Raw genomic sequence first — 10,051 nt, 5'->3', positions numbered from 1 at the left:
CTTCTAGACAACTGTCAAGTCAGCAGTCTTTTCCATAATTGTGGCTGCATGTTCTAAACTAGCCCAAAAGGCACCCAGTATTTATACTCAAAATTAATCAAACTAATCAAGCTCAAAACAGAATATTAAATTTTTTTTAGATATATTTTCCTAAGTTGTAAGTCATAACGCATGTTAAGCGTAACGCGTGTTACGCATGTGCGGTATACTTTACTTCCTGAACAAGTGTGCACCCGAGTCCGTGTTGCTTGCACTTTCACGTAAAACGTGCCACAGCTCGGGAGCAAGCGAACACAGACCACCTTCTCCAGGTAGTCTTGGGTTCGGTAACAAAGTGCGCACCAGGGTCTGATGACAGCGTTCACATTAGCGATTTTTCATGTGAACCGTGCCCCGTTCTGCACTAAACTGCCAGTGTTAAAGCCTCCTAATACATGCGGTGTCATGATTTTGTTTTCCCTTAGACTTATGTTTATTATTATTTGTTATGATAGGTTTAATTCAATAAAACCAGTTTTTGATTCAAATGTTTCTGCTTGATCCCTCTTTTGTGTTGTGGCTTGATATGAGCTGGTCGTAACATAAAATTGGGCGCTTGTCTGGGATTGCTACATGTGTAAGTAAATACATGTCTTTAGTGTGTTTACAATTTCTAATTGAGGAGACTTCAGGTATTTAGAGTGTTCTCAGTTGGGTTTAAAATCCTTCCTTCGAGGCACTGTTTGTTGTTGTTTTTTTTAGTTTTTAGTTTTTTCCTTTCTTATTTTTGAAGGTTATTCTGAGCGGGGGTTTTAGATCTCTGTTGGGGGTACGCTTCTGGCTTTTGGTTTGAAATGTCAATTGTTCTTGAGTTCAGCGTTTAAATGCCGCCCCGAGTCCGGTACACCTTTGAAGATTAGATAGGTTTAGTTTGTTTTGTTTATAGTTAGGAACTGGAGTCTCTCATTTTCATTTAAGGTGACAATTTGTTTTTTCTGTATCTTTGTATTTGATGCCTGCTGAGTATGAAAATAATTTGAGTGATGACTTTTGGTAAGTCTTTGTTTATCTCATAACTAATGCGGGTTGGCTGATGGGATTTGTATTTCTACTATTGAACCTGTGTTTGCGGCACCTGTTTTTGACATTTGTGACCAATCACGGAAAGTAGGGAGTCAAGTCGGTTCTGGGGCATTTTGAGTTATTCACAGATTCTGAAAGTGTAGTCTCCAAGCTTTCCTACGATGTGTAACACATGGAAATCTGATAATATTTGGAGAAGTTGTGGCCATTTGAAGGTAGACACTCAAAAAAGCACAAAAAGCAGAACATAGCCTTTAAAGATTGTGCAGTTCTCACTGCTGCGAGTGACAATGGGGCTCATTTACATCTAATTTAGATAAGCCATACCCCCTGCATAGCAACGACAGACACAACGGGAAAAATCGGACCGCATACTATTAATAATAAAGGAGAATGGGCATTGTGAATGTCAGTAATTTATCTTTTTTGACTTTTATGAAAATGATTTAGAGGCTGAAATATGTGAGTTTTATCTTTTTATAAAAAATCTTTAATCTTTAAAATGTGGCCATCATTTTTAATGTTATTATTTTAATGTTTATGTAAACAAAAAGTACATATTGATGCTAATTTTATTTGTTTAATTGATGGATTTCTACATAAAACTTGGTGAATTGATTTCATTGTGTAGCATTAGGACTTTTTTTACCAGGATTCTGTGATAACCGATGAGCTAGCTAATAACAATAGGTAGATATGGGAAGGTCTAAACATGGACTAAACATGAGATAACGTGTACGTGTTCTTAGAATGAACACAAAACGACAAACTTTGATGTTTATGGAAACTCACTCTATAAGAAACGATATAGCCTCTGATATCTTACAGTCCAACTCGTCTGACGCCAGTCCAATACATTCTTCCTCGTCATCATCTTCGCTCAGTTGTAGATTAGGGATATTACAGTCTTATTATGCCACTGTCATCGTCGCTCAGATCGTCTTCAGAATCAGTGAGCGATTCCCTCGGAGGGCAGGGACAATAACAAAAGAAACAAAAGCCGGCTTATCTAGTATGGAAGTACAGACAGACAATGAAACGGCCCTACTGCGTGCTAGAATCTCCGACAAACAACCTGATTTCAACCTCAAAATTTACACTTTTAAATATACCAATACTGCTATCTCAAACACGGAGAGGCTTCTTTGTGATATCAACTAACAGATTCTGCAAAAAAAACGAAAATCACCAATTTTGAAAAAAAAAAACCCCCCGCTTCTTTCTCATTTTGCTCGAAAGTTGTGTTGCCGACTTGTGTCACTGGTTTCCGTGACGGGTCACATTGACAAAAACATTAGTTTAGTGCCGCTGTTTATGGAGAAGGAAGTAGAAAAGTATTTCCAACATTTTGAGCGTGTTGCAGAGTCTTTGAAATGGCCAAATTAATAACTGACCTTACTGTTGCAATGTGTTTTAGTAGGAAGAGCCCAGGAAGTTTATTCAGTGCTGACTATGAACAAAATGGTGATTTTGAAATTGTTAAGTCTGCTATTTTGCAGGCTTATGAACTGGCACCTAAAGCATACCACCAGAGATTTAGAAGTCATTTTAGGGCTGAAAACGGTACATATCTTGAGTTTGCTAGAGAGAAAGAAAATTTGGGTAGCACTTTATTTTACAGTCCTGTTCCCCGTGTACATACTATGTACTTATTATAGTAATTACAATAACTATGTAATAACTAGTGTTACAACCCCTTGGCTCAAGGGGCAGCTACATGAATGGGGAGCCCAAACACATAATCAAATTTGAAACTTTTAATATTTAATCAATAAAAACAGACATAACTATATTTAAGGTAAAGAAAAAAGAATTATACAAACACAAGAACAACAACATCAAGCCCTGGACTGGAGAGAGTGAAAAGTCAGCATGTCCACCCAGCAGCGAGACCAGCAGAGACCAAGCCCAATTGTCCCTCTCGATGGGGAGAAAACCAGCATCTTATCAGCCGCATGGTTAATCAACCAATTCTCTACACCTGTGACACAGCAATTAACCTGGAGACCCAAAAAGTGTTACCCAGAGACACCTACTGGACAAAATAATAAAGTACACCAGCCCCTGGGAACATCACACTAGGTACTAACCCTGAACCTACCCCTAAACCTACCCCTACCCCATTTAGTTACCTTGTATTACCATAACTTTCTTAGGTAAATACACTGTAAGTACACTATAAGTACATGTAAGTAGACATACTGTGAAATAAAGTGCAACCAAAATTTGTTTGACCACTGGTGTACCTCAGTAAAAGTAACCACCAAGGAACAGCTTAGAGAACTGATTCTTTTAGAGTAGTTCAAAAACTGTGTTCCAAATGCTGTTCCTATGGATCTAAATGAGCATAAAGTGAGTAAAATATCAGATGCTGCTCTTATGGCAGATGAATTTGTTCTTACTCATCAAATTTGCTCACTTCAATGATTCGAGCAGATATAAGTTGAGCATTCCGGTTAAACCTAAAAAGATTGTTTCACGATAGAATACGGTGTAAAATTTTGCTGTTAATATTTCAGTTACACGTATGAAAGGTGAGATGGTTTGTTTCTATTGTAAGACATCAGGATATAACATTTCAGACTGTATTGCTCTCAAAAATAAAGAGAAAGGTGATAAACCTGTCGCTTTAATTTCTACATCGAATGTGAATCATACTCCTGCTCGATTTTAATAAACCGATTGAATGGGTAGATATTACTGAGAAGGAGAGTGTTAAAAATGGTGTTGAGTTTGCACCACTCATCACTGAAGGGGCCGTGGCTTTGCCTAACTTAGATAAGACTGCCTGTACGCATCCTACGAGAAACTGGGGCGGGGCAATCCTTTTTGTTGGAAGGACTTTTGCCCTTGTCTGAACATTATGATACACGAAAACATGTACTGGTAAGAGGACTTGAGATGGGATTCATGGAAGTTCCTCTACAACGCATTCATCTTGATTCTTAACTCATGTCAGTTGAGGAGGTAGTTGGAGTTTGTGCTATGCTTCCCGTCTCAGTTGTCACTTTCATACTTTGCAATGATTTAGGCAGGGAAATTTTTTTGGGAAAAGTCAAATTCTTGTGTTCCACCTATAGTGGTTTCTGCTCTTGAGACATTGGATGGATCTTCTCAATGTTCGAATTTATACCCTGCATGCACAATAACTCGAGCAATGGCTAAGAAAAGAATGCCAGATGAAACTGAAAACATTCTTTGTGACACCTTTTATTGTTTCTGAAAATTCCTTTCAGACAGAAGTAAGTACTGTGTGTACGGATGTGGAAGATGTGATCCCTGTGCATGCATCACATGCTGTTGATGACCATAAGACTGAAAAGCCTGATTCCGTGTCAGAATGTCCATGTATCTGTGATGACCCTGTGAACATATCTGGTTCTTTATCTCCGCTCTGTAGTGTGACTCGAGACGATCTTATCAAAGCACAGCAGGCAGATGATACTCTTCAAGAATTGTTCTCTTTAGCTCGTGAAGGAGAAAACAAGACGTAATCTCCCTTCTATTTTCTTCAAGATGGATTGCTTAATAGACAACAACCTACGAGCTTTGACTTTTCACTCGATCCTAGGATCCAAATTGTGGTTTCACTTAAGTCCCGTCAAGACCTCCTACAACTATCACATCAGGGCATGGCTGGTCATATTGGGGTACGAAAGAACTATGATAGAGTCCTAAGGAAATTTTATTAGCCTAGGTGTAAGCGAGTTGTGATTAACTATATACGATCCTGCAATACTTGTCAAATGGCAGGAAAGCCTAATCAAAAGGATCCATTAGCTCCTTTACAGCCTATTGTTGCTGTTACAACCCCTTTTGCACATTTGACTATTGATTGTGTTGGTCCTTTACCATGATCTAAGGCTGGACATGCATATTTACTCACTGTAATGTGTCAGACTACACGTTACCCCGCAGCTTATCCTCTGAGATCAATAACCTCTAAAGCTATTTTAAAGGCTTTAACAAGTTTCATGTCCATTTATGGCATTCCAGAAACCATTCAGTCTGATCAGGGCTCAAATTTTATGTCCCAAAACTTTTCTAAGGTCATGCAACAACTTAAAGTTAAACATTAATATATCAAGTGCTTATCACCCTCAAAGTCAATGATGTCTGGAAAGATTCCATCAGACTCTTAAGTCACTTTTGAGGTCTTATTGTTTCGAACTTGACTGTGACTGGGAGGAAGGACTTCCTTGGATGTTGCTCGCTATATGTGAGGATGTACAGGAGAGCATAAGTTTTAGCCCTCATGAGTTGGTGTTTGGACACACTGTTAGGGGCCCTATTGCTGTGTTGGTGGATGAGTAGAGAGTTCTTTGTCTAGCCAAAGCCAATTTAACTTTCAACCTTACCAAGTGCAACTTTGGAAAGGCCACTGTGACATACTTAGGAAAGGTGGTTGGCAGGGGTTGTGTGAAGCTGATTCATGCTAAAGTAACTGCAATCTGTAGTTTTCCCAAACCGGATACCCATCGGGAGTTACGACGATTTCTTGGGATGGTGGGTTACTACTGAGGGTTTTGTCATAATTTTGCAAGTGTAGTTGCCCCTCTAACCAATTTGTTAAGCCCTAAGAAACCCTTTCAGTGGTCAGATCAATGTCAGTGTTTCTTTGAGAATGCAAAATCTTTATTGGCAAATGCTCCGCTGTTGGCTTCTCCTAATTTTGAGAAGCATTTTCTATTCTTCCATTTGATGCCAGTGCTTATGGTGCTGGTGCTGTTCTCTTACAAGAAGATTGTAATGGAATTGAACATCCAGTCAGTTATTTTTCTTAAAAAAAAATCAATCATCACCAGCAAGTTTATTCTACGGTGGAAAAATAAGCATTAGCCCTTATTTTTAGCCATTCAACATTTCGAGGTCTATTTGAAGTCTGTATGTGGTCCTATTACAGTATACACTGAGCATTATCCGTTGACTTTCTGAGATCAAATGCACGGTAAGAATCAGAGAATAATGAGATGGAGCCTTTTTCTTCAACCTTTCCATTTACAGATTAAACAAATAGGTGGCAAGTATAACAGAATTGCTGATGCTCTCTCGCGTATGTAAGCTATCCCAGTAGTGTCTGGGATCTCTTCTCTCTCTATCTTCTTTCTCCTTTATTTCTTTCTGATGTCCTAGGGCCCAGGATTTCAGGAGCAAAATGGAGTGAGATTTATGGAGAAGAATATTAAAGTTATTGTACATTCACATTTAAATGATTGTTTTGCATCCATACTTTTTTTTTTTTTTTTTGGTTCTTTAGAGAATGGTACTAATGGTAGACAGGCACTCTATGGGGAAACTCTCAAATTTGGCTTTTCTTACACATGCGGCATCAAGATTTTGTTTTCCCTTACCCTTAGACTTAGGTTTATAATTATTGGTTGATTATGGTTAATTCAATAAAACCTGTTTTTGATTCAAACGTTTCTGCTTGATCCCTCTTTTGTGTTGCGGCTTGATACGAGCTGGTCGTAACACGTTACTGAATTACTAACACCTTTCTTGTTCCCTATGCATGTACATAGAGATAGAAATGCTTAAACTACATTTGTTGTTTGCTTTACGGTATTGTTATTTGTTATTTGTTTTGTTTTTCTACTTTACTAGTGCTTTTTTAATATACCTCAAACTCTCCCCAAACTCTTATTTCCTTGACTTGTATAACATATATTATGGGATTCAATCCCGGTGGCACAACACTGAAATATATACTTCCAATTCTTCCCATCAAGAAAAAAAAACAAAAACAAAAAAACAAAAAAAAAACCTGGCTGTGTGTTCTGTACTAGACTAACTGAGACTTGTCATGGCACTTGTAAAATGTTGTTCTTGCTTTCTTGATGATCTGATTGCTTCTATTGTTCTTATTTGTAAGTTACTTTGGATAAAAGTATCTGCTAAATGATTAAATGTAAATGTAGATGTGCTGGGATGGTTGGCTGGAGAAAAGCCAGGGGTTGACATGGGAGGCACTGGGCTGGTTGTCACAATGGAAGGAGAGATTGTGGCTTCTGGATCTTTCAATTGCTCCAGTTTTTTTGCCCATTTCTTGTCTCTCCTCTTAAAACATGCCATTCCGATAGTCAGCTTTTCTAGGATGTGTTTAGTAAACGAGAAATACTACATTACTTATACATGTTAAAATAGTATTTGAATTAACTTAGACTACATTGCTCACCTCTGCGAAAATGCATTTATCATCTTAAATGTATTGCTAAGCTTAAACCTTTTCTTAGTTTTAATGATTTGGAGACCGATGTTCATGCATTTATTTCTTTGTGACTAGACTACTGTAACTCCCTCTATGTAGGGATCAGCCACCGACAACTGTCACGTCTGCAGCTTGTAGGAATGCTGCAGCTAGACTTCTGACGGGCACCAAAAAAAGAGAGCACATCACTCCGGTGCTGCGTTCTCTTCACTGGTTACCAGTCAAGTTTAGGATTGATTTCAAGATTTTACTGGTTGTTTTTAAAGCTTTACATAATTTGTCTCCAAACTATATTTCCAATCTTATAGAGCCCTACATTTCAGTTAGGTATTTAAGATCGTCAAATCAACTGTTGCTAGTTACTCCTCAGTCCAAAAAGAAGTCAAAAGGGGATCGTGCTTTCTCAGTAGCAGGCCCAAAACTGTGGAACAATCTCCCTCTTTATGTTCGACAAGCCCCATCGGTGGAAGTCTTTAGGTCTCAGCTGAAGACTTATCTGTTTAGCTTGGCTTTTTAACTATTTCTTGTTTAATTCTGTATTTTAAATTGTGTAATGTCTACTGTGTATAAATGTGCTATACAAATAAATTGAAGTTGAAGTTGAAGTTCAGTCCACTCCTTCTGAAGCTCTCCGAAGTTCTTGAATCGTCTTTTCCTGACAATCTTCCCAGGCCTGTGGTCATCTAATTTAATTAATTTTTCTGACTGAAAGATTTGTAGGGTTAAACTTTTAATTCCTCGTTTAAATTCCTGTTCAGAAGTTACAATTATAATTATTACACATACAATGTTTCACAGTTCTATTACTTTTATCGCAAAGATGTGAGCTGATATACCATATACCAATTATGTTTTAGGTTATTCACACAAATTATGTTATACAATGTAAGAGAAATGTAGATTGTCATATATTTCCCATTTAAAATGCAACGTTTCTGCTTATGTCATTACTGTGATTATATCATAAATTAATACATTCTTTAGCAGTATGGTGTAGAAGCTGAACTAAAGGATTGCATGTAACTGAATTACTCACACCTTTCTTGTTCCCAATGTACGTAGCAGAGATAGAAAAGCTTAAACTACATTTGTTGTTTTTCTACTTTACTAGTGCTTTTTAAGTATACCTCAAACTCTTCATTGAGATATTGCAAATAACAACTTAGCTGTAAATATGTGTTTAATAAAATGTATACAGTCTAAGTAGCCTTGGATTAGTTTCTACTTGCTAATGAAGCTTTTTGCCCTATATGAATAATATTCGCTATATTATTATATTGAACTATATTGAACATTCTCTCAGTGGTATTAATTTTACACAAGCAGATAAACATAAGCAATGCTCAAATGTTAACAGAAATATTTTTTTTACCATCAAAAGTCACCAATTGCAACAAAAATCTCTTTGTTCGTTAATATGTAATCAAAAATCACATAGAATTAACTTTATTTTTTAAAAACTTGAACAAATTCTGTCTAATTTCCTTGACTTGTAAACCATATATTATGGGATTCAATCCTGGTGGCACAACACTGAAAACTATACCTGCTATTCTTCTATTGTCAGAGTATTCAGAAAAACGGTGGAGAAAAATTGAAACAAATCCAGAGACTAACATAACTGAGTAAAGTGTCAAGTGAGTGCAGCATGTTTTTATGGCTTTTTTGTTTGTTGCTTTGTTCTTGCTGGTTAAGCATACAATTGCAATTCTGAGATAAGTTAGTACTACACTTCCCATTGAAGAGACTAATAAAACTACAGTAAAAGATAATCCATATACATTATTTATCACTGTATTTTCACAAGAAAGTTTAAATAGTGAAGCATTATCGCAAACGTGGTTTTGAATCACAGATCTGCAGTGGGACAGGCGCACACTGAGGGTGATCAAAATTCCCACCATCACTAATGCAGTACCCCAAGCTCCAGCTGACAATTTAATCACCAAATTATTGCTCATTACAGCAGTGTATCGCAGTGGATTGCATATGGCCACATATCTGTCGAAGGCCATAATCATTAGAATAGTGTGGCATGCTGTCCCATTCATATGTATAAAAAAAGCTTGAAAAACACACTCCACATATGTGATGTAGCGTTCAGATGGGTTTGTTACAAGATCCCTCAACAAACGAGGCACAATAACAGTGGTTCCTATAACATCTTTGAGTGGCAAGTTGCAGTAAATAATGTACATGGGCTGGTGTAAGCCTTTTTCTGCTGAGATCTGAATCAAAATCCAAAGGTTAGATACCATTATAAATATGTAAGCCATCAAAAGGATGACAAATGCGAAATAGCTGGATTGAGTTGTAATATTCAGTCCTTCCACTAAGAGTATGCTGTATCTGAATGTCTGGTTGTCCATCTGTGACCAAAACAAAAGCTAGAGAAACATAGAGTGACAACAGGAATATTTTTATTATTATTATTATTATTATTATTATTTTATTTTTTTAAGAATGCTGTCTTCAACTAGTTGTCAGTTCTTTGGCAATGCTAATACTTTTCTCATCCATACTAACTTAAAGTATAGTAATAAATAGTAATATGCAGGTTTATAATACAAATTGTATTTAGTTTAGAAATATTCTTAGCTTACCAAAGTAGATGACTAGAAGATATTTATAGATGCAGCAGCTGTTGCAACCTCTTTTTGTGCTATCCGTGCTATCATCAGGTTCAGGAGCACATCATGCTTGATTCTGTGTTTATATGTCTTGGCCGTTTGATGTGTGATTTGACATCATACCCCAAGAGTGAAAATGTATATACAACTC

The 10,051-nt window shown here is 37.0% G+C and overlaps 1 protein-coding gene across 1 annotated transcript; it reads right to left on the bottom strand.

The window, feature by feature from the left end:
* Positions 1-8,700: 8,700 nt before the first annotated feature.
* Positions 8,701-9,639, bottom strand: LOC113099327 (olfactory receptor 7C1-like). The gene has a single exon (XM_026264345.1). The coding sequence runs from the start codon at positions 9,637-9,639 to the stop codon at positions 8,701-8,703; it is 939 nt and encodes a 312-aa protein (XP_026120130.1).
* Between the last annotated feature and the right edge of the window lie 412 nt (positions 9,640-10,051).

This window comes from Carassius auratus, unplaced genomic scaffold, assembly GCF_003368295.1.
Source record: "Carassius auratus strain Wakin unplaced genomic scaffold, ASM336829v1 scaf_tig00216901, whole genome shotgun sequence".
Classification (NCBI taxonomy): Eukaryota; Metazoa; Chordata; class Actinopteri; order Cypriniformes; family Cyprinidae; genus Carassius; species Carassius auratus.
The sequence above is the reverse complement of the archived record's forward strand: the minus strand, read 5'-3'. Positions and strand labels throughout refer to the sequence as shown.

Excerpts from the sequence above, each read along its gene's own strand:
- LOC113099327 (XM_026264345.1), bottom strand. The coding sequence starts at position 9,639 with ATGGACAACCAGACATTCAGATACAGCATACTCTTAGTGGAAGGACTG.